This window comes from Rhodnius prolixus, unplaced genomic scaffold (genome assembly GCF_049639745.1).
Source record: "Rhodnius prolixus isolate KJV_2025 unplaced genomic scaffold, Rpr scaffold_6, whole genome shotgun sequence".
In the NCBI taxonomy this organism is placed as follows: Eukaryota; Metazoa; Arthropoda; class Insecta; order Hemiptera; family Reduviidae; genus Rhodnius; species Rhodnius prolixus.
The window spans coordinates 4473920-4499614 of record NW_027411634.1 but is presented as its reverse complement, the minus strand read 5'-3'; the positions used below and the strand labels follow the sequence as shown (position 1 = coordinate 4499614).

The window sequence follows — 25695 nt, the reverse complement described above, 5'->3', positions numbered from 1 at the left end:
GGCCTCGTCTACTCGTCAATTGGCACCGGACACTTGACACTAGTTAAAAATATTTATATCGCAAACAAATACTTTGAACGCATTAAATTTGTAGCGGAAATTGGAAGAACCCGAAGCAATTATTTTTTAATACGCACAGGTTAAAATGTATAATGATAATATTTAATAAAGGGTAAAACATGTTCCGAAGCAATCACTCCCGGAGATTTTAACACGAACTCGGTTCCTGTAACAATAGAAAAAAAGAAAGATTAGTGAAGCATAGATTTCATAAAATAAATAGATTATAGAATTAAATTATTTAATAAACTAAAGATGGAAATACAGGTAAATAATAATAAAACAATTAAAAAGTATTTGAATTAATATTTTCTTTAAGTTAAAAAGACCAATAAGTCAAAAATTATTTTTGAGAAGTTTAATTCAATCAAACCTATCAAAAGGTTCATTCTAGTTGGCATAAAAATGTATGTATGTATAAAAGAATTTAACCCTTATCTGTGCAGCTTAATTTTTCATCTTAATCAAAAAAAAAAGACAGTCTAAACTCATTACTAATTAGAATATTATAAACCATTCAAGAATCAACATTATCTAAATTAATTAATGCTTAAAAGCACTTTAATAACCCTATTTACAAATTTACCCAACTCTATTGAAGATAGAAGTCTACTTTTACCACGCATTCAGTTGAATCAAATTTTATAGCTACACATTAAAAAAAAAAAAAATCCATCAAACTTTTATTACAAAGACTAAATTATCTTAAAAAAGTCAACAATAGTTTAAAACGGTTAAAAATTAAAAAAAATATTCATATAAATTCCTAGAAGTGACAATTCATGCTTGTTCATGTTCATACTGGGTCTATTCTATTTTTACTTAAGTTTTTTAAATAAATTTATGTACAATAATAATGTTTTATGCTTTCTCCCTTCTTTCTAATAAACTATTAGTAATTAGTATATAAAATCTGATGGATCAATTTAAATAAAAAAAATGTACTTACTGTGTAGAAGTGATGTTACCTCTACCAGAACCTGAGTTGAACTGATAACAGCTGCGTGAAGGTAATATTGACCATTACTGACCGTTACATGTGGTACTTTTTTTATTACAATAAAAAATCATTTAATAAATATAGATTGATTTTTTAAATTTTAGTTAATTTTTTTCTACGCTTGAAATATTTTTTTTCAATAATTTTAATAATTAATATATTTGGGAATACTTTATGACGTCACACGCAGATGGTGACTACGCGTTATTTTGAGAATAACATTGCATTAATTAATTATTGAATAATTTCAGTTTTTTCTACTTAAATTAAAAGATTATAGTCTATTTTAATTTTTAGAATATTTTTTAAAGTAATTAAAATTTTTAAGACGAATTTAAACAGCTGATTTTCACAACTTTCTTTTAAAATCTTCTCAAAGGATTTTCTTTAATTATGATTTTTTTTTTTAAAGTAATTAATAACTATATTTAATATTTTGAATCAGTGTTTGAACAGGAATTTATGGAGAAATGGTGAATAAAGTTTATTCATGTTACTGATATATTCTATTAAAGACTATCTTGAAGCAGAATTCGGCAAACTTTTTAATCACGACTTATACTCACATTTAACCATGTTTGTGACTCACTAGTCACATGTAACAACACATTCTCACATTTAACCATGTTTGTGACTCACTAGTCATATATAAGAACACCTTATTCTCACATTTAACATGATTGCGACTCACTAGACCTATGTAGGAACACCTTATACTGACATTAAACCATGATTGTGACTCACTAATCATATGTAGGAACACCTTATACTCATATTTAACCATGTTTGTAACACTGCTAGACTTATTTAGGTGCACCTTATGCTCACATTTAACCATGACTGTGACTCACTAGGAACACCTTATACTCACATTTAACCATGTTTGTAACTCACTAGACATATCTAGGAACACTTATTCACACATTTAATCATGTTTGTAACTCTATTAGACTTATGTAGGAACACCTTATACTCACATTTAACTATGACTGTGACTCACTAGGAACACCTTATACTCACATTTAATCATGTTTTTAACTCTACTAAACTTATTTAGGTGCAGCTTATGCTCACATTTAATCATATTGGTGACTCACTAGAACTTTGTAGAACTACTTTTTCATTCATTTAACATGATTGCGACTCACTAGACCTATGTAGGAACACCTTATACTGACATTAAACCATGATTGTGACTCACTAATCATATGTAGGAACACCTTATACTCACATTTAACCATGTTTGTAACTCTACTAGACTTATTTAGGTGCAGCTTATGCTCACATTTAATCATATTGGTGACTCACTAGAACTTTGTAGAACTACTTTTTCATTCATTTAACATGATTGCGACTCACTAGACCTATGTAGGAACACCTTATACTGACATTAAACCATGATTGTGACTCACTAATCATATGTAGGAACACCTTATACTCACATTTAACCATGTTTGTAACTCTACTAGACTTATTTAGGTGCACCTTATGCTCACATTTAATCATATTGGTGACTCACTAGAACTTTGTAGAACTACTTTTTCATTCATTTAACATGATTGCAACTCACTAGACCTATGTAGGAACACCTTATACTGACATTAAACCATGATTGTGACTCACTAATCATATGTAGGAACACCTTATACTCACATTTAACCATGTTTGTAACTCTACTAGACTTATTTAGGTGCACCTTATGCTCACATTTAATCATATTGGTGACTCACTAGAACTTTGTAGGAACACCTTATACTGACATTAAACCATGATTGTGACTCACTAATCATATGTAGGAACACCTTATACTCACATTTAACCATGTTTGTAACTCTACTAGACTTATTTAGGTGCACCTTATGCTCACATTTAATCATATTGGTGACTCACTAGAACTTTGTAGGAACACCTTATACTGACATTAAACCATGATTGTGACTCACTAATCATATGTAGGAACACCTTATACTCACATTTAACCATGTTTGTAACTCTACTAGACTTATTTAGGTGCACCTTATGCTCACATTTAATCATATTGGTGACTCACTAGAACTTTGTAGGAACACCTTATACTGACATTAAACCATGATTGTGACTCACTAATCATATGTAGGAACACCTTATACTCACATTTAACCATGTTTGTAACTCTACTAGACTTATTTAGGTGCACCTTATGCTCACATTTAATCATATTGGTGACTCACTAGAACTTTGTAGAACTACTTTTTCATTCATTTAACATGATTGCAACTCACTAGACCTATGTAGGAACACCTTATACTGACATTAAACCATGATTGTGACTCACTAATCATATGTAGGAACACCTTATACTCACATTTAACCATGTTTGTAACTCTACTAGACTTATTTAGGTGCACCTTATGCTCACCTTTAATCATATTGGTGACTCACTAGAACTTTGTAGGAACACCTTATACTGACATTAAACCATGATTGTGACTCACTAATCATATGTAGGAACACCTTATACTCACATTTAACCATGACTGTGACTCACTAGGAACACCTTATACTCACATTTAATCATGTTTTTAACTCTACTAAACTTATTTAGGTGCAGCTTATGCTCACATTTAATCATATTGGTGACTCACTAGAACTTTGTAGAACTACTTTTTCATTCATTTAACATGATTGCGACTCACTAGACCTATGTAGGAACACCTTATACTGACATTAAACCATGACTGTGACTCACTAGGAACACCTTATACTCACATTTAATCATGTTTTTAACTCTACTAAACTTATTTAGGTGCAGCTTATGCTCACATTTAATCATATTGGTGACTCACTAGAACTTTGTAGAACTACTTTTTCATTCATTTAACATGATTGCGACTCACTAGACCTATGTAGGAACACCTTATACTGACATTAAACCATGACTGTGACTCACTAGGAACACCTTATACTCACATTTAATCATGTTTTTAACTCTACTAAACTTATTTAGGTGCAGCTTATGCTCACATTTAATCATATTGGTGATTCACTAGAACTTTGTAGAACTACTTTTTCATTCACTTAATTTTTTTCGCCTCACATGTATTTGTTTTTTTTGTCCTTAGCCCTTTAGCCCTTAAACCTTTGCTAAATTTACATATTTATTTTTCGAGGTTATTGTTTTGAATGTGGTTTATTTTTTTCTTACATTTTTATTAAAATTTCTAATAAGCTTTATTTTCTTTTAAAGAATTGCTTTGAGAATTATTGGTTCCTTCATTGATTCATGAATATTCATTTGTTTATCTCAGGTATTTAACTGTCGTGACTGAAAATTTTTGGCCAACTCTGGTATTGCGGTTGGCTGCGTGTTTGCAGTTTTGTTAAAATAATCCAGCTGATAGTAATAGTTTTCATTTTATTTGCTACACACACACACACAAATATAAAATTCAAACCAAACGCTCCGAATATGAGTCATAACGTTAATATTATTCACAAAACACGTAGGCGTGGCCAGTCTGTAAGGAAGGCGGTGACTGTCGATGTCACTTAAACTAGACAAACCACACATTGATATAATTAGATGTTTCATATTATCTATATTTAATTATTATTATTATTATTATTGGCAACAAGACCTAATCGTTCCCACATAAACCCGGTATGATATCTTAATTTGTTGCTGGCTCAGTCTTTTAAAAACAAATTTTTTAACACGACTACATCAGCTTTCTTTTGAAAAGGCTACAGTAATTCAGCTGGCGGAAATTAAGATGGGTATTCGACCAGGTTGTTGTTTGGGGGGGGGAGGAAGGAAATAAGTTCGCCAGGAAGCGATATTTGTACAAAGAGGATGTTACTTCTCATTGAAATGTAGCAGGTGATTCAGCAGGTCATGTGCGTTTTTTTAGAATATTCCTAGTCCGACATGGAACCCTCATTTCCGACTTAAACGTGTTGAAACATGTTTCAGATTGTTCGAATGACTGTTCAGAATTATCATTTGCTAACAAAAAGACGGCCTTATTTATTTATTTATATCTTCAATTTTCAATTAGAATGTGATGTTTTAAATATTAAATTCATTTTAAAAATCTGTACATATATATTTTTCCCCTCCTAATTTCGGGATATTTTATTTTCCAGAAATCCCCAACCCTGAAGAGAAAAAGTCTTCCAGCAGACTTCAGCGATTTCTCAGCGTAGGTAATGTGTAATATTATTTATTTATTGAATATTAAAGCATTTAAAAGTTCTAAAAATCAATTGTCTGTAAGATGCCTGCGACTGAATTAATCTAAAGATGTAACGCAGAATATGAATAGAAAGAGAAGATTGAGGCAAATGGCTGCGCAGTGACCCCTCAAAGTTTTGGGTAACATCCTCAAGTTGAACCAGAGAGAGTCTTAGAGAGCTATGACCTAAGAAGTTGATTGAACATCTGTTGAGAGAAATCTCGTTTTGGTTAATAAAATCGCTAATCATTTATTGCTTTGAATGAATGAATGAAAATAAATTTATTATTCTGGGGCTATAGTCCCCTAAGTATAAATACTAGTACAATTTGGAGGCCTTATTGGTTTGGCCTGTATTTTAGATATTTGTAAACAAAAAAATAGGCAAGTATATACAAAAATAAGAATTAAAATTAAGAAAATAGATGAATTCATTTCGGAGGAAGCTGGGTAGCAAGGAGATAATTGAACAGAAGGGTTTTAAAGATAGATAGGGTAGGAGCATGGCGGACAGATGAAGTAAGGAGTTCTAGAAAGAGGTAGCGCGTATTAGGAAGGATTTGTCAAAGGATGAAGTACAGTGTAAGGGAATATAGAGATAGGAGGAACGAGATCTAGTACTACGAGAATGGATCGAGGATTTGGAACTTGAAGAGTTGGAAAATATAAGATGGTCTTTGAGATTCAATAACTTGGAAAAGGAATGAAGCCCAAAAAATACTGATAGCGTACAACGCATTCCAATTTCTCTGTACAAGCAAATAAGACCATCGCTTAGACTCTACTGAATTCTTAAGACTTCATTGCTGGATTAACAGATTTTACTGGAGGATCTTACTGCCATAAGTAATTCCTAAGATAGACTTAAAAGTAAACCCTGACTATTGAAAGGATTAGACTCCTAAGAGGTCTTGGAGTCACTTTAAAACAGATTTCCTCGCATTCCTTGTAGAAGGCGTCCTAGAAGATTGCTGAACTAGTTAAGATTTCTGTTAAAGTAGTCTTTAAATACTGAAAAACGGTTTGAACTTTTCAGTAACTAAAAACTGATTACTACTCCATTTCCTGGATCATATCGATTAGCTCTATTTTGGTTTTTGTTTTGCAGTCTGGGAAAAGATGAGCGGCAGTACAATATCAGAAGACCAGGAATTTCCGGAGTTTATAGATCGTATGTCATCCGTTATTAACGTTTGAACACTAATAACCACGTTTTGTGTGTGTCAAGCTTTTTGTAATAATTTTTTAAAAAAAGAGAAACATTAAAATCAACTTTGTTGGCAAACAAAATCTTTAAAGAATGGAAAAGATTTTTTTCTTTTCTATTAGTGGAAATAAAGTGTGGAAATCCACTTTAAACAAGAAAGTTTTCCTTAATGATTGTTATAACAGGCAACGAACAACTGAAATTTTCCTTTGTCTGCCGGCAAACCTTATAGGCAAAGAAAAACTTTTAACTATCTACTCTTTGTGGCTTAATGTGACATCAATAAAAAGCTTTATCTAATCTTCTGGCATGTTTTATTTTGTTTGCTTTTTTTTTAAGCTCAACTTTTCTTTATGATTTGTTAAAATCATCTGTTTTATTGTACTTTTCTGTAGAATAGTATTGTTAGCTATACTCAAAACATAATTTAAAACTTCATCAAATACCTACTGGAGTAAAAATTAGTAAAAAAAAATGGAAATCGTATTTTGTGATAGAAATAATTAGCAATAAAGTACTGACTAATTCTACTGAAAACGGAAGTATGAAATGACGCAAAACAATTTTGTAAAACAAACAAAAAGCAGGTAAAGTTGATAGTAAAAGATTTGTTTTATTTATTTAGCCTAACTAAGCCTACACTCAGTGTCACTCAAAAAAAGAGTCCCAACCAGGCTAGGTAAGGACTCAAAATAGTCTTCAGAAGAAAAAGGTAAAAGGTTAACGCCCAAAATAAAATCGAAATCATAGAACATTTTAAAATATTACAGGAATATCAAGATGTGATGTAGATAAATATGGTACCAAGTAAACTGTTAAGGAAATTACCAAAAACGGAAATGATATTCTAAAAGATTTACATGATTTTTCCTTACAGTTTTCCATAATAATAAATAAATTTTAGATACTTCATTTCACTATTAGAGAAAGGAAAATCTAGTGAGATCGCATTCGATCTAGAGGAGTTAAGAAATTTTAAATGTTTATTAAGATTTTTCACAATTAATTTCAGACGTTTAAAGTTGAATAACTGCCTCAAAATCTTTTTCGTTGAAGATTTTGCTAAAACTCTTTTTCTCAAAATTTCATTCCTCTTCCGTAGCTCATCCTAACCCTATCTTCTTCCAAATTACTAGAGTAATCCTCCAAGGAGATTGAAGAAAAGATGTCCTCCCACGATCTACTCTCCTCATAAGGGCGGTGTAGTACTATATTCACTTATAATGGAGTGACACAACTGGGTGACTTCTCCTATCCGTATTCAAGTTATTGTTTTATCTTTTATCACATTTTCTTGTTGCAACAGTAGTTGCAGTTGTGAATTTTAATAAAAGATTTAAAAGAAAAATAACTGCCTCAAAATCCCTTTCGTTAAAGATCTTGCTAAAACTCGTTTCTTAAAATTTCATTCCTTTACAGCAGCTCATCCTAATCCTTTAATTAAACACTTATCTTCTTCCACATTACCCAGAGTAATCCTCCAAGGAGATTGAAGAGAAGATGATGGCCCCCCACGATCTACTCTCCTCAAAAAAGGAACAGTATAGTATGTTTGCGATAATGGAGTGACACAACTGGGTGCCTTCTCCGATCCATATTCAAGTTATTGTTTTAACTTTATCACATTTGCTTGTTGCAACAGTTGTTACAGTTGCGAATTTCAATAAAAGATTTAAAAAAATAACTGCCATAGGCGTATTAAACCGAAAATTATTGATACATAGTCAAACAACACCCAAAATAATCTTATTTTAGTTTTAACTACCAAATATTTTGTTTCCTATCCATGAATCTCAATTTTAAAACCATCTATACAATCTTTGATTCGGTATAAGCGTTTTATTCAGAAAAAAAACTTAGTCTAGCTGTTAGCGAAGTGCATTTCATTTAGCTTAGAAGTTGATACGTGATCGAAATTACATTATTAACGTGAACGTTTACGTGTACAAAAATATGCACTGGCTATAACTGAAGAAAACTCTAGTATAAATTATTTGCAAAGTATACAAATTTATCTCTTTTTGTATACATTTATTTTGTTACACGTCATTTTATAAATCCAAACTATTGTATTAAGGTATTTTTATGGCACTTATAAATAAGTAAATGGCCCCATTTCAACTTTTACATCCTTGCATTTGCCATTTTTATTAACTGTCTTTGACTTATCTGCACGTGATGGTGCAATCTTATTCGCCTTTTTTTACAATCTTGGACTGCATAAGCTAGCTGAGAGAGTGCTGCTGATACGCTGGGTGAATATTAAACTAGTTCTGAGTGAATCTATTTCATTGCCTATTTTAGATAGATGCATTAAAGTTACAGATTAGTTTTAACATTTTTTTTTTTTTAATGTGAATGTTTAAAAGAGTAATAAAAGGGATATCTTTTGTGAATAGTTTAACAGAATTTCTATAAAACTTGAAAGAGTTAATTCTGCCCTCTGCTAAAGCCCAGCAAAGCTTGAAAAAGTTAGTTACATAATTAAAGCTTTCAGGTTCATTTTTTTTTAAAAAAAGATTCTGTTAATGGAATCGAATTTTCTCTATCTAGAGCTTTCCTTCAGCCTTTATATTAAAAAACAAACAAACACAGCTCCTCTCCAAGTTGCTGGAGAAGGAGATTCAGAAGAAAGAAATGAAAGAGAAGCAGAAGAAGAAGAACAAAACAAGTGTTTAGCAGCAGATGGTGGCAGAAAACTGCAAAGAGTAATGTTCAAGACAAAATGGATAAGTTTGTAACTTGTCAGCGATTTCTAAGTTTTTTTCTATCTTAGAAGGTATTATATCGCCATTGTGCTAGCCACTATTAGTACTAAGCACTAGTCGTGGTGGTGGTGGTGGGGGGGGCTACAAATATCCAATTTAAGAACAACTCTATGACAGTGTTTATCCATATTTTTATGGAAAAACAAAACCCCCCCCAAAAAACTGTATTTCAGAATTGGGTTTAACGATGGTTATTGAGAGTAATGTTATTCTGGGAAAAAACATCTTAATATTTAATTAACTTAATTAACAATATTCTGTATTGTTTTCCTTCGTTGGCCGTCTTAAATTTGATAATAATATTTATCTTAAATTTATAAATTATGCTTTTTTTTAAAAAAAAATAATAATTCCTCTTTAAAAAAGTAGCTTTATGAGAAAATTATTAACTTTGTTAATTACTAAAACTTGAAATTATTATTAATTATTAACAGTTCATTTAATTAATAATATGAAATGTTTCAATAACCTTTATTACACAGCCCTTATAACGGGCGAGAGATGCGCTCCCTTAATTTCAATATCAAAGGTTTAAATTTAATCAATGTAAACATTTATGTATAATTTTGCTGGAATAAACGCAACTCAAAATCAAATTCTCCATCATAGAGCCCTTCTAGATACAGTAATTTAATTTCCGTTTGCCGGAGAAAAAAATAAATATTAGTAGATAATAATAGAGTTTAGATAAGAAGCAATTTGATTAAAGTCAGCCATAGCAAAAATCTTAGAAAATTAAAGATGGAAATTATCATTTACAAAACAAGAATTACATATTTACTATTGCAAATAATAATTGTTTTGCTTGGCTTGTTTTTATTTAAAGCAAAAAAGAACTGCTTTAATATTCATTCAAAACAAGTTCTATTAAAGAAACATAAGCAATATTTCAGGTCAAAAGTTCATAGGGTGGGGTTCAATGAGGTCAGATTCAGCGCTAAGACCTCTGCAAAGTGATTTGTGTTATTTTTCCAATTTTGATAAAATTACAAAAATAATTAAATGCTTTTTTTTCTCGGAGTAAAAACTGATATGAACCGTTGCGAATGAAATTTATGGATATTGTCTGGACAGAATGAGGCGAACTAAGAACGTGTGGTAAAGGAAATTACAGTGGAAATACCCTGGAAATACGTCTGCTTTAGAATATGTCGAATCCGGAGTACGTCCTGTTTGGACGAATCAAATTTGGTTCAATTATAAGCGCTATCTATGAACAAGTAGCGCTATGATATCTACACTATTCACTAATTCATTCATTTGGTTTGAAACCAACGATTCTCCTCATCAGAAATTACATATTTTGGATTCCTCTGTTTCAATCTATGGATCAGCAGGTCATAGGTTATTTCAAGAAACTATATAAGCCTTATTTGAGAGGAGCTTTCAAGTAGCTTCCGAGACCGAATTAACTCTAAGAGAGTTCTGGAAAAAAAAAAATCACTTTAATATCGTACCAATCTAAGATCGCTCATTGACAAAGCCTGGCAGGAAGTTTCCCACAGAGCAATGAACTCTGCCGCCTGGAGAAATTGGTGGCCACTACCAGTAACCGAGGAATTCAAGAAACCTAGAAGTAGTGGAGGATATTGTTTCATGCTAGTTCCATGGAACTGGATGTCTGTGATGATGTTGTGGAAGTACACAATCAAGAACTAACCACTGAGGAGTTACAGGAACTGGAGAACGATGAACATCAGACTATAGAATGGATAGACTGTCTGTCTTCTCCCTCACCGGAAGAAGAGATAGTTGAAGCTTCCCTCTTCATAATCAAAGAAATCCATCCTTGCAAAATGGATGGACGTGCAAAAATTTTAGCAGAAAAAATGCCACCTTAACAAAGTTCAAACAAATCGCAATAGCATCCCTTGGTAAGATCAGACAATGTCACACCTGATGGAGAAGACTGACACAAAGTTCTCTGGATGGATATTTAATAAAAGTTGCTGTTCCCGGTGGAAAGCGAAAGAAGGTGGAAAAGTAAAAGAAAAACCCAGGATGGGACTCTTCTTCCAGAAAAAGGAAAATTTGTTGTATTTGTATTTATACTTTAATATTAAGGAGAATTTGATTTAATTTCTATTTAAATAATATATGTAGGTAATATGTACAATATAACTTGTGTGCAATAATGTATAATATATTATATAAAAATCTATAATAAAATTTATTTTTTATTAATGAGCTCAAACAGTGTTTAAATTATTTTATGACCCTATTAATATACCATATTAAAAGGAGTTTTTTTGTTACCTGAAAACGGTTTAATCATTTTTACATCACTTCTCACGGAAAAGGTTGGTTTGGTATACGTCCTATCCGGTGTAAGTCCAAACATCAGGAACAAGATTAAGATCGTACACCGGAGGTTCCACTGTATTTTGGTAAAAATTTCCAAGTCACTGAAAGAAAAAGATCCACAGAGGATAGATGGAACTTTAAGAGACCCTGTAGCAGCGAGCTGGATCTCAATAGGGAATGCTAGGAATGATAGGTTAGTGGAACGCTGAATTGGTAATACCGGGAGATATCCACAGCTTCATGGGAGATAGAAATCTTTGAGGTAAAGCTGAGTACTATGGAATTGCAAAGGTGGCGTTTCAAGGCAGCTGTTGAAAATCGTTCTTTAAGGACTGAAGCGTCTAAGTAAGAGATAAAGAGTAGATCTTGAAGTTAATCCGAATTGAATATGATTAAAATATATCCAGCAATTAATGATAATAAAATGTTTTAATGGTTTATTTGAAAATATTAAAACTAATTTATAAATAACTTAATTTCGGCCTAAAAACTATCATGCATTAAATAAAAAACTAAAATATTGACCTAGAGTTGAACAATTATTTTTCTGATAATTAGAATACTAATGATGAGGATAAAGTAGGTGAAGTGAAGTAAGAGAAAAGTTAGGCGAGAAGGATTGGAATGCAGGGAAAAAAGGAGGAAAAACCTGTAGCTCGTTTAGAGAGTTAGAGTAGGATATGTTTTAGTCTTTTGTGTCTGTAGGGAATAGAAGGATCTGTAGGAGGCTATGTCGCGGCATAGTGGATTGGGATGGCAATCTAGGATGGAAAGGAGTTTCAGCAGACGATTTTGGACACAGGAGTGTACGGGGAATAATGGACGCAGTCTCCGTGCAGTGAGTCAATTCTAGTGCGTCGTGGAGAGTCTGTCTGCGAGTCTGAGAAATTTGTTCTAGGTTATTTGAAGTTGCTTGATGTTGCTACTACTACAAGTCAGGCTCCAAGCGGAGCAGGCGTAGAGTAACATCGGCCTAATGACTACTTTGTAAAGGAGTAGTTTGTTTGGTCACAGTCATTTTGGAGTCACGAGAGAGAAGAGGAAATAATAGTCGTATAGCCAGTTTGCCTGCGTTTACTTTGTTCTGAACGTGCGTAGTGAAAGATCTGATAAATTTAGAATACATTTTATTGGATTTATTTTCAAATTAAGAGGACTGTTGTGAATTTAAATTTTAATATTGCCAGAGATGAAAGTGGACATCTATGTTCTATGTGTAACCAGTCTGTTATTGAGGATACCTTTCATTATGTAAGTGTCTGTCCTGTACTATCTGAATTCAGAGTAAAATGGTTAGGAAAGAAAGCGATATCTGAATCAGAATGTATAGAATATTTAAATGGTCGTGACTGGGGCAAACTATATAATTATCATATTAAAGCATGGAAATACAGAAGTTTTCTCATGCAAGAATTTAAAACACTTAGGAATAAAGAACTTATAATAGTGATTATGTGTATAACGGAAATTACACGATGAAGTTCTGGCCGCGATTGTAAATTTGGTTGCATAGAATTTGAATTGGCCAAGCAGATGGACCATGCTTTGTGTACATACAATTTACTGGTTGTAATATTATATATAAATTAATTAAAAATAAAACAATATGATTATATCCTGCAATTTGTCAGACCTAATTTAGGGAGGATGCCTTTGAAGGTGAGGATAATGAAGATTGAATGAAACGTGCCTATTTGACTACATCTGAACAAACGGAAATCTGTGGCCCTAAATATTAGGAATTAGAAAGGAAATATCATTTATTCTTAATACGTAAAATAAGTTTCACATCTTAAACCTTTTCTTCTGGTTGCAAGATCAGATCAGATAACCTGAACAGTTGAGATACGAAGATGATTACAGTATCTAATGGTCTGTAAACTATTTATATATATATATATATAACATGTTATTGTGACCTAGATTTTGACTGAGGGTTTCTTATGCCCACAAACTAGCACAACGAATCAACAACTATCTCTCTCTAGGGACGAGCCCTTTGAGTATTGTGTGTGCAAAGTTGGCGAGGGTCTTAGTGTTGTTAAACTGGAAATACCCCCTTCGGAGAAGCCCCTGTATTCCTGTGAAGAACTGGCTGGTCCACTCACCCAAAAAGAGGGGAAAAAAAAACAAAAAACAACAACTATATTTTCACTGCTGCCGCTTTTATTCAAAAAAAGTTTCTTTGCCTTTAGAAAAATTGAATTTCGGGGAAAATACTTGCCTGATTAGAAGGAAGATATTTATCAGAAATCCCGCATTCAATAAATCAATAGGAAACCTCCAAAACTTCAAATACCAAATTTTAATTAATGCTAATTAATGTAGATGAACTATTGGAGAAACTTTAGTAATAAAAGATTAATGGAGTCCTGGAATTTAATACAATAACTGGTATCGGACCTGGAGCGGCGAGCTAATGCTGGACCACCTTCCTGTACACGGTTATTAGCCCTACTAATTAAAGTCCCACGTAGCTCTCTTTGTAAAGGGCATTCCACTTAATATCCGGGTACAATGACAGTTCAGGGATTATAATGTCTGGTCGGCACCGAATAGCTATGTAACCATGTTAAAGATTTTCAGATTATGTCTAAAGTTTTTTAAGACGCTTAGATAATCCAGCCTCCCTTTAAATATTAACGAAATATTAATGATTTAATGCGATACAATGGAGTACCACCAATAATTTAAATAATGCTAAAATATTTAATATAAAAAATAAATATTAATAAAATTTCTATCTATTTCTATAAACAGATTTTTTAAAGCAAAATATTGAAGGTAGGTAAAAAAGGGAACGAATTTTTAAAAAGGTTTTAAAAAGGTATAGATATTCAAACAGTCTGACAATACAGCAAGCACTAGGACAAGGGCCTAGGGCATTCTGCCAGAATGAGCCCTTTTTTCTTTTTACGCACCTTATCTATTGAAAAATCATCAATATCAACTCTGTAGGTGACAGAATTGAGAATATAAAACAAAGCTTGGATTCCTTAAGTGGGAGGGAAAAAACAAGGTAACTTGCTTTCCCATAGTGTAGAAATTCAATTACGGTTTTTCCTTCCCTTTTAAAGGGTTTTCTTCCAAGTGTGTTTCTTCATTTTTCGTGTTTCTGGAGCTGTTCTTTTGCTGTATTGTTTTTTTTCCCCCCCTACGAGGTTCTATTGAGCTCACGAAATTTAACAGTAAGGCTGGAAACATAGTGGAGCGGCGAGCAAAGCGGCGATGGTAGCGAAGAGCAAAGCGGCGATGATAGCGAAGAGCAAAGCGGCGAAATCAAACACAAGTAAACATATGGGACCGCGCATAGTGGCGAGCAAAGCGAAGATAGAGCAACGCTATCTATATAGAGTAGAGCAAAGCGTTATGACATGTTTGATTTCTTCGCTCTCATCGCGCTCAATTTGTAAAGGTTATTTTTCAAAGGTTATGGATATTGATACATTATTGGTTTAGTTTGTTTAAAGAAACCTCTGTGGGGCCATAGTATTTGTGAAGCTACAATAGTTTTTAATAATTAATAGTTTAAATTAATTAACAATTAGTAATTAATGGAGAATTCAGGTAATTTTTCATACTAGAAAAATAAAATACTAGGCAAAATTAAATTACATTTTCACGTCCTACTACTTCTGATCAGAATGAATTCTCCAATCCTTCTTCTGTAGCGTCCTACTACTCCAGTTTTTCAGATGAACAACATTAATTTACGACAAATCATGGAGTAGTGATTTAATAAAATTATTGTTTTTTTTTTTTGACTAATTTCTTTTTATCTGCTTATATTTCTATTTTATTTTTGTTTATTTTCTCTAACCTTAAAGTAACTGCTAGGATTAATGGGGTTACACTGGGCTAGTATGTAATCAAATGTTGAAATAGATATTCTAAAATACGCATGAAACTTGCCAGGATGCTCCCGAAGTTGTTGGTACAAGTGATGAAATTCACCAAGTTCATTTCTAGACTTATTTATGTCATGTACACTGCAGCTCCTACTACTAAGCTGCTGCAAATACCAAAGTTTCAACGAAGAATTTTCATATAAAAATAGTTCCTCCATCTTGTTTTGTCAAAAGGAGAACGCGACTAAACTCGTCACTATGTGCATGCGAATCTTTGCTCGCTGTTCGTTGCTCTCTTTGATTTGAAGCAGCTATCATCGCCGCTTTGCTCGCCGCGCCACTATGTTTCCAGCCTAAGGGGAAACGATTCAGTCCGACTTCAAGAAAATTCCTTCAGTACTTAACAATTCATCCAACCAAGAAAGCAAATATAAGGAGGAATTCGTTCATCTCTTCTTGCATTCAAAATTAAACCGAACTGAGAAAGACAGCTGGAAAAACAGATAATATTTGAGTAAAATTTAAATGAGAAAAAAAAGTAATTTTCCTAATTAGAATTTATGTGGAAACTACATTTTCCACAGTTGAGTTTTTCTCCTGACTGAGAGAAAATATTACATTCTCTGCTACAAGAATTTTTTTTTTTTTCTAAACAAGAACTCCACTGAAGATTATACTGTAATTGGTAGGTCGGTTATAGCCATTATCCTGGTAGAAGAGGATAACTAATTCCTAGAAGAAATCCTGTAGAGGATTAGACCAGACTATAAGCTAGCGTACTTCGGGATAATTGTGTACATCTTTGCTGAAAAGGAATAGCTACAAATTCTTACAGAGCTATTTGGGATTCAGGAAAAGGTTTCATCTTTATTGGCGCTTTCCCCTTTTTTTTCTTTGTTCCAATAAAATCTCAGGGATCTCTTTCAATTAACCTCTTTTGTCTCATCTGTCAATTCTCTATTCCTACATTATTCTGGAAGCATCGTTTTATATTTTTCTTATTTCTTCTTCAAGTTGGGATTATATCTAATTTTACAAAGAACACCTGTCTCAGTTTTTCTTTAAAGTTGAATAGAAAAGTGCTCCTTCACATCACATTTTTCTTTTGAAAATATTTTCTTATAAAAAAACAAACAGTTATAAGTGTGGGCCACTTTTATGCAGCATTAGTAGGCTGTAGTTTTGTTATAGGCATGCCTTTAAAGGCTGAATTCATTGCTAAATAAAAGATCTATTTATAGTACAATAAAGTGTTTCAGTGTTTGTTTCACAGTTTTGTAAGCATCTGTCTTAAGTGATTTGTAACGTGCTTCATGTTTGTATGGAAATATTCTAGAGAGTTTGCCTTGGGTTTGGATAAGCCTAAATAGTTGCAGTAAAAATAACAAGAAACTCCTGTGTGGCAACCTATGTGTACTGGAGTCAATGTAAATGTTGTAAAGAAGGCTGTGGGATTACCCGCAGGTACGTCTAGATCCCCTGGAGAAGTGGCTAGAGTCCACTTCCCTCTACGGGGTATGCAGGAAAAGAAATAGCTGGTGAGGAGAGAATAACAGCTGCTGCTTCTAATGTAAGATCAATCAACTCCTCATCAGATCTTCCAGTCAGATCTAGGTAACTTCCGATTCTTCTCTCTTGCGTATTGCTAACCGACAAAAAATTCTCTGGAGCCTTATACTGATTTTAAGTTGTCACGCTTCCTTAATGATCCAGTAGAACACCTGCTATGTTATCCAGATAATAGATAATAACACTCCAATATACTGTCGTTAAACTGAAACCCGTTTTTTTCACACGAGAGCTGAATTCTCCAGCTAACAAATCTTCCATATAAAAAATAAGTGACTTAAAACTGCAGAATGAGTGAAAACATGCGATCAGTCATGGAGATTCTTCTTGTTTGGTCTGGAACTGGACTAAGTAGCAGTGCGATTCCAGAAAATCCTGAAGGATAAATCTCTCGCTACCTCATACACCATGTCCAGGTTCTTAAAGGAACGTCCAAGATGAGCAAGGGAACCAGAAGTTCAGATCAATTTCTAGTCATAAAAGGATTTCTTTAACCGCCCAAAAGGGTTTCATTTGTACTTGAATATAACCATGTTTGGTAATAATTAAGTAATTTTTAAATTTCCCTTAAACTCATCAAGTAAATGCAATTATTATTGCAAAATTTAATAGTGTAAAATCAAAAAACAAAACACAGGAAGCACGTAGCAGGAAATATTTAACAAGATTTATACATACTTATAAACAGTGGCCAAACTACCTACCACAAAATCATCATTTCCTGTTTCAAATCCTTTAAAAATACATATTTTACTTTATTAATTCACTAATATGGAAATCAGCTGGTTGTAAGTCATCATATTCTAAGACATCAGCATCTTTTATCAAGTGTAATTCTGAAGTGGTGCACTCCACTTAAGTTAGAAGAGGTCCGTTCTATCCGTTTTTTAATATTCAAGAGTTATGAAGCTCTAAATACCCTTAATAAAGGGAATATTATCTACTTTTAAAAGCGGACATTACACGATCCATTAGCCATTAATTAAAAATTTAAGCGAGAAAGTTTTATAACGGAAGTTAAAATTACAGTCATTTCTTTTTCTTTCATCTAAGTAACAATCTTCCTTAAAATTTTTTCAAAGAAAATTCAATTTCAGAGGTCCTCTTGAGTTTGAATATGATTTGTCCGAGCAAGATATCATTATTTATCCAGATCTTTAGGTTAAAATCAGCCTAAAAATCTTTACGAGAAGGAGGAGGATGACTCTTTTTTTTAGCTCTATTTAACAGGATTTTATCCTCTTAATTCCAGTAAAGTAAAGTAATCGCCTATTTTTTTTCAGGCGGGGCTTAACGTCCAACTACCAATTAGGTGTCGTGGACGGAGGCGACTAGCAAAACATACTTTACTATTTTTTCATATTAACCATTAAATAAAATACAAGACCTAGACCGGGAATCGAATCCACTAACCAACAATACATCTTAGCTTTGCGGGACTAGCCTATAACCGCCTAACATATTTTACTGTAAATTTCTCATATTAACCATTAAATAAAATACAAGGCCTAGACCAGGGGAATCGAATTCACTAACCAACAATACATCTTAGCTTTGCGGGACTAGCCTATAACCGCTCCTTCTTGGCGCCTTCTTAACTCCAGTATATCTCCAGCTAAAGCAATCCTTGTGCGTACCCTAATCCGTTAACCGTGTTTAACCTCTTTTTTTTGTTCTTGCTTTACTCAGGGTACCCGAAAGGCGTGTAAATCTGGTGAAACTGAATCAATTTTTTGTGTAACAATTTAACCCAATTTTCAACGCTCTCTTTCTAATTAGGGATATTAGAGAGAAGAAAGACGAGAAAGAGATACGAGAATAATGTACAAAATAAGACCATCATGAAGATGGTACTTATAAATTTAAACATTAGATCTCGTAAAGTTCCAAGTTATTGTTCAGAAAGTCGGATAGTGTGTTGATAAAATCGATACAGTGTGACCACGATAAGTCAGGTGAGAGTATAGAATTGCCAGTCTACAATTTAATAAGAAAGAAGGATTGGCCTATTTTTAGATTGAAGTGAGATTGATGGTCTTGAACCAGAACCTTCAGAGGTCACCATCAAGTCGTATAAAATAAATCGTCTATCCCTAAAATAGGTTAATGTTTACTCCGACTCTTTTTCTTTTTTTTTACCCCCAGATAAATCACTAAACCCAGGACAAAAATAATCTTCTTTCTTTTTCTCTTACTTAATCTTAGTTTCTCTTAGTCTTGTAAGAGAAAATATAAAGAGCGTTTCATAATTAAAAAATTGAATGAAAGAGAGAAAACTAAAATTAAATTTACTTGATATATTCGAACAATTGTAACACCAAGTCAAATGAAAACTCTTTGGTCAAATAAAGAAAACCTTTTAAGGCTGGAAAATTGAAGAAAAAAGAAACTCCAAATTTGTGGCTTTACCCGCTCATCTTGGGTCTTCTCTAAAGATCCCTGGACATCCAGCATGAGGTAGTGGGATCTTTACAGATTCTTTTTAAATACACGGAAAATAACAGAAAACATGTAAAAGCGATTTTCCATAGTTAACCCCGCTGGGAATCGGGTTGAAGGATAAAAATAAATGATTCCAGAAACTCAAATGGGATTTCGAAAAGGAAGGTACAACTGTGATTGCATTTTTACCCTGATTTCCGTTGTAAATATTGCACTAAGTGTAGGCGCCGCGGTAGCCGAGCGGGTTAAGAGGTGAGACCTGCGAAGCTAATATGTATTGTGGTTCGATTCACGGTCTTAGGCCTTGGATTTTATTTAATGGTTAATAGAAGAAATTCACAGTAAAGTATGTTTGCTAGTTGCCTCCGTCCACTACACCTAATTGGTAGTTGGACGTTAGTTAAGCCCCGCCTGAAAAAATAGGCGATTACTTTACTTAATTTTTTTATTGCACTAAGACTGAAAAAGAATAAGTTTATAAGCTATATTTATTGATTTTAGGAGAGCTCTTGATTCTGTAAATCATGAAAAGCACTGGTATAAACGTTTATAGTTTGGAAATTGGGAAGAAAATGCTATGTCCCTTAATTGAGTTATATCAATCAGTAAACTATGTCATATCAAACGGATGTACGATGTGTGATATCCCGGATCTCGGAGGGGGTCCTCCAAAGAGATATATATTGAGTCCGCTGTTGTGTTTCCCTGTTTTTTGGTGGCCCTGCCGGATTTTTTTTTCCTTTTTTCTTCCATGGATGTGAAGGGCATTTCAGTTGGGAAACTCTACAGTATTATCCCACTTGTTTTATGAGGACGATCTGGTAGCTCTAGCTAGAAGCTGTCAATTAGAAGTTGTAGATATTCTCATAAATACAGAGATGTTGGAGGCATACAATATCCTTAGATTGGGTGAGCTAACTTATCCACTCCCAAAGGAACTGCTTCAAGTTTACGTACTTGATGAATTATCTTCCAGAAATCCTGAAAATCGTGAAGGATAAATCCCTCGCTACCTCGTGCAGCATGTCCAGGCTCTTAAAGGAACTTCCAAAATGAGCGAGGGAGCCAGAAGTTCAGATCTGTTGTACTTGAACATAACCATGTTGGGTAATAATTATGTAATTTGTAAATTTCACACAGACTCATCAAGTAAATTTAAATTTTACTTCTTTGTGAAAAAAAAAAAAAGCATTGATTTCTCAGAAAGATGAACTTTAACTTCCTGGTAAAGTGTATCAATTGAAAATTTGTAAACCTGCATAAATGTAGTGTTTTAAATTTAAAAAGAAAAGCCATTTTCAAGTTGCAGTAGAAATTTATCCAAAATTTGAACTAATTAGAGGTAAATTTCTCCCCCCCCCCCAACAAAAAACGAAATAAAGTATTGGACTAACAATTCACAAATGAAGGCAAAACCTGCCTAGGCACAAATTAGGCCTGAAAAATCAACAAAATAATGAAAGTACAAATGATCTAAGAAATTATTTGGTCCACTAATCAAAGGCTGAAATAACTGAACTAACCGTTCAGCTGCATAACTGCTAATTGAACCATAATTTTAGTTTTGTCTGACTCAGTTATTGCTTTTTCATCTGGATGAAAAGAGAAATCAGCTGTGGAGTAATTCATTTGATTTTTTTTTTCTAAAGCAATTAAAAAGTTGGTTTTGAAGTTGAGGGTGTCAAAAGGGAGTGTAAGAGCTTCTAATTGTCTTCAGTGTCTTCTTTCTAGGAAATTTGCGTCATTTCAGGTTTTTTTCCCCCCAGGAGCCACAAAAATCTGATCACTAAGCTCTTCGCACTGTTCACGGATAACTTAAAATCAGTGTGACGGAGACAGTATGAGGTCTTTTGATGATAAGACTGCATAGAAGATCATTGGCGACCGGATCTTGCTGTGTGCGGTCTCTGAATAGTTCTTATTCGTTGTAGAGCACGGGGCAAAAAGAAGTAGGAATTCCCCAAAATATATTCTTATGTTCTCAGTCTTTGAATCCATCCAGATATAGCAAAACTAGTACGAGGGAAATCGCTGGCCAAGTTTCGGGTAAAAAAAGGATAATTTTCTTTTTATAAATACAATTATATAGTGTATTAATTATTCTATCCATATTCTTGAATCCTCACTTCAGAATATAAATTTACCAAGATTTGTAAATGTGATATGGCCAGCATGAATCTTGCCCGTAGCACCAATTGGGCCCCGTGTTTTAATTGAGTTTGACACACCTGCTGGAGAGGCTCCTATAAAGGAGAAAATATAAGAGTTGTACTTAAACCCAACACTTCCGCGTAGGACTCCAGTGCATCAATTTAATCTAGACAGAGAATGTGGAGTCACTGTCAGTATCCCAGTCTAATCAAAAGAAACTACAGTACTGAGCAGAAGTTGTTGATGGGGCATAACTATTTGGGTGTAGCATAACCAAAGGAAACAAAAATCCATAGGATTCACTTTTCAGTAGTCCACAAATCTGAGCACGAAGTCGCGGAATTGATCTCTTAAAGGATAACAGTATCTTCCAGATTGTCAAGGTGGGAAAATAGAGCCACCTCAGGAAGTTTGTACCAGGGGAATGGTTTTCCCAGTACTTCTTGGCTCCCTCAGCTCATCTTGGGGTCTTCATCAGTTCTTTTAGATCTTAAGGGCAAATGGCCTCGTGATTTTGCTGGAGAGAATCTATCCAGGTTAAAGCTACTGTATTTTTTATGCGGTTTCCTATCACTGAATAGTTTTCCCCGTTAATAATTATCAATATCGTGCATGACAATATTCTTCTTTTAAATATCACTTTATTCTTCTTCTTCTTCCAGGAAGTTATAGAATAACGTCATTAAACAAATATGTGCGCACAACATATCCTCTTATAGCTTCTTAAAGAGGAATCAAGCGCATTGATAGTAATTGTCTTTCGAGGAATTGAGAAACGCACTTAATTATTTCTATTTAAACAGTTTGTTGAAATCATGCCACATGTTCCGTCTCAGAACACGTCAAAATATATACGTGTTTCCTGTAAAAAAAACTCACTTATTAAATTTGACCAACTTCCCTTTACAAGTGAAAAAGGTAAATGAATGTCAATAACTAATACGAAAAACAAAAAAAAGAGTAAATAAAGGAAATGACGTCTAATAAGGAAAATTGAGCCGGAAACAGTACATTAGGTGTGGCAAGCTGATTAGAAATAGTCCAGGCCCTGCTATCGACATTCTGTGCGGTTAAACTAATTTAATTTATCTCTCTCTCTCTCTCGTTTTCCATTCTCTCTCTTTTTGAAATCTCCAACAATTTCCTCAGTATTTCTGCCTTTATTTGCATGTTGATGAACTATTTTTTTTGTCCTCAGGCGTTTTCTTAAATATTACTATTGTTATCTACCATCACCAACAAAATCTGTCCTTCTACGTTTCTCCTAATAAAACTCCTTCCTGTCTTAAAATTTCTACATTCGTTGGTCTCTTTAATCATCATTTCCGAGATGATTTCAATTATTCCAAAAGGAAGTTTCTCCAAACTGAAGTTCTATTTCTGCAAACTAAGTGACAGAAACTTTTCAAACTTTATGAATGAATTATTTATTTATTAATATTCTCATAAATCTAAATTTAAATTTGAGAATTGCCATCTATTTTCTCATTTAGAAATTTATACTTGACTGACAGACATTTTAGAGTGAAGGTAGAAACTATTCTTTCTCCATTCAGCTGGAGTTCCGGCAAGGCAGTATTCTAGGTCCCGTTCTGTACAATATCTACTCCTCAGACATACCTACTCATCCTCAAACTATTCTTCTCACCTATGCTGATGATACTGCCATCTTATCTACTAACAAAGATCCATTAATAGCTCACAGAAACCTTCAGTCTCATCTCACCTCCTTAGAAAAATGGGCTATCAAACTGAACGAGACAAAATCTCAAAACATTACCTTCACACTTCGAAGTATCACTCTTCCTCCTGTCTTTTACAATCTTATTCCTTTACCAGCAGACAACGTAGTCCGCTATCTTGGGCTTTTATTCGACATGCAAGACATACATGGAATCCTGATACACGACTTAAGAGAATAGAACTCAACAGACGCTTCCGACAACTGAAAAAGGCTATTAGAGAACAGATCAAAACTCAGTCTCTACAACAAAATACTTTTATACTCGTATGTAAGTATGTTAGAGCCAGTCTGGGTTTATGGCATCGAACTATGGGGGTTCAACCAAACGCTCAAATCTGCAAAGGATCCCAGTCCTTGCAATCTAAAATTCTTTGCTCTATAGTTTGACGCTCCTTTCTACGTCACCAAAACAAACCATTCACTCAGACTTAAACATTCTTTTCGTCACACAAGTTGCTGAAACCTGTAACAAGAAAATTCCATCTTAAACATTCAATCTCATCACAATCCCTCACTGATACCAACTCTATCTTCCAGAATATTTCCAGGCAACACTTTTGGATGTCTTAAAAGTAAAGAGGCCTCGGCGCTCTCCTCTCTGATGACGAGATTTAATAGAAAATAAAATTTTATTGGAGTGTTACCACCGCTGGGTTACTTCTCCACTCGTGAGTGTTATAAGTTCTTTATTTTTTTTTTTCTTTTTTGCCTTTTTGTTTTGGCATTGGCTTCCGCCATACAGCCAGCATCGTCTAGATGCTTATCACTAGAATATCACTCACTCTCCATTCTTACTTATAAATACATTCGCTTCACACATTCATCCCTCTACTATATACAACTATTTACATACAAACTTACAACTAATGGATGGATCAGTACTCTATATTCCTGCCATCCTTATAGCTTAACCGAAATTAAAATCACCGTAATCCTTCTCTAATCATTTTCTTCCATTCATTCTAATCAGCTATAACTTTTAAATACACTCATATTTCTTTGCTAGCTCTGATTTAAGCACATAGATGTTGGTGGAGAATATTATGTCTTCGCAGCGAAATGGTGCATCTAAATACCTGTATAAGTCGTCAAACATTCGTTTCCTTTCTACCTTATTAATTCTTATCCCTTATTCCTTATTAATCGAAGGAAGGGAGGAGCGAGACAGAGAGATGTCATCTCATGTCATTCATAAATATTAACCTATCTATTTATTTAAGTTCACAAGACCTTAAAACTCCAAATATGAAAACTTAAAACCAAAAAGCACGTTCGTAATACTTCCTATTTTAAGAGCGGAAACGATATAGAAATTTAAAATTTTTCCACATATTTGATTACAATTAATTAAAGCATTTTGTGGAAAGTTAGTAAAGTAGTTGAAGCGTAGATGATCTAGGAATTATTGCAGGTGGCAAGCTCAGCTTTAAGTAGTAACCCGTTCTAAACAGCCCTGACCCAAAGTACCTCTACCATAATAATACTTTGGGCAAAGTTCTAGTCCTACAAAATTACGTAATATGTTTTCACGCACCATACATAAACAATAATTAACATTTTGTTTATTTAAAGTGGCCAATTTAATTAAATCAAGCTGTAATTGTTTTGTGGTTAGACCATGGTATACTTTGGCGTATAATATGTAAATGTACTTCATTTATACTACAGTGATGATTCTGTATGAATTCCAACACTTTAGGCCTGGTTTTCAGCTCTTTTATCTCAAAATGTATTGGCTGTAATGTACAAAAACAGAATCAAATGAGAAGAAGCTACTATCACAATAACCACTGAAGACTATAGAACACCTTGGCGGCTGGCTTTCCGATCTTGAATCTCTTGAAGTTAAGTACTGTGAAGTGGAAAGCGTAGGACAGGGAATCTACCTTTTTCTGGAATTGGAAAAACTAGCAATCATAGGGAAAATGATTGGGTGATTATCTCCTGAGAGGCAAACAGTATCACGCAGTTCAGAGCCTGTGGATACTTTCCCCAGCGTCTTGCAGACGGAAATTCACGCGTCAGGAAGCTGTATCCAGTTTAATCTCGGAGATTATATGGGAATAAGAAGCTAGTAATCAGGGTACCATTTTAATTCACTCAAAAATCGTTTTTGAGGAAAAGAAAATACAGTCAGGTTACTTTGAGGTTAAGCTAAGTTTTGGGATAGAAAGAAGTAACAGCAAAAACATGAAAAAGATTTCTGGATGGCTCCCTGTCTAAGAAAATGTCTGCTTAAGATCAGACTTCACATTAGGACAAAGATTTCTCACAGGGCTTTCTGAATTCTAGGGCTGCCGAAAACAGTTGGCAAGTATTTTGATGACAGCAGTTGATTCCTGTGGATTGATGAAGAAAACTCCAAAACCTAATGCGGTTCCTACTTCC

At 33.7% G+C, this 25695-nt stretch overlaps 1 protein-coding gene across 1 annotated transcript in view; it reads left to right on the top strand.

Moving 5' to 3' along the window:
* LOC141461362 (neuronal calcium sensor 1-like) overlaps positions 1 to 25695 on the top strand; it is a 340287-nt gene that overhangs the window by 31781 nt on the left and 282811 nt on the right. Inside the window, exons 2-3 of the mRNA XM_074142364.1 lie at positions 5186 to 5245; positions 6383 to 6445. Coding sequence (XP_073998465.1) covers positions 5186 to 5245; positions 6383 to 6445 — 123 coding nt within the window. The remainder of the gene's footprint in view (positions 1 to 5185; positions 5246 to 6382; positions 6446 to 25695) is intronic.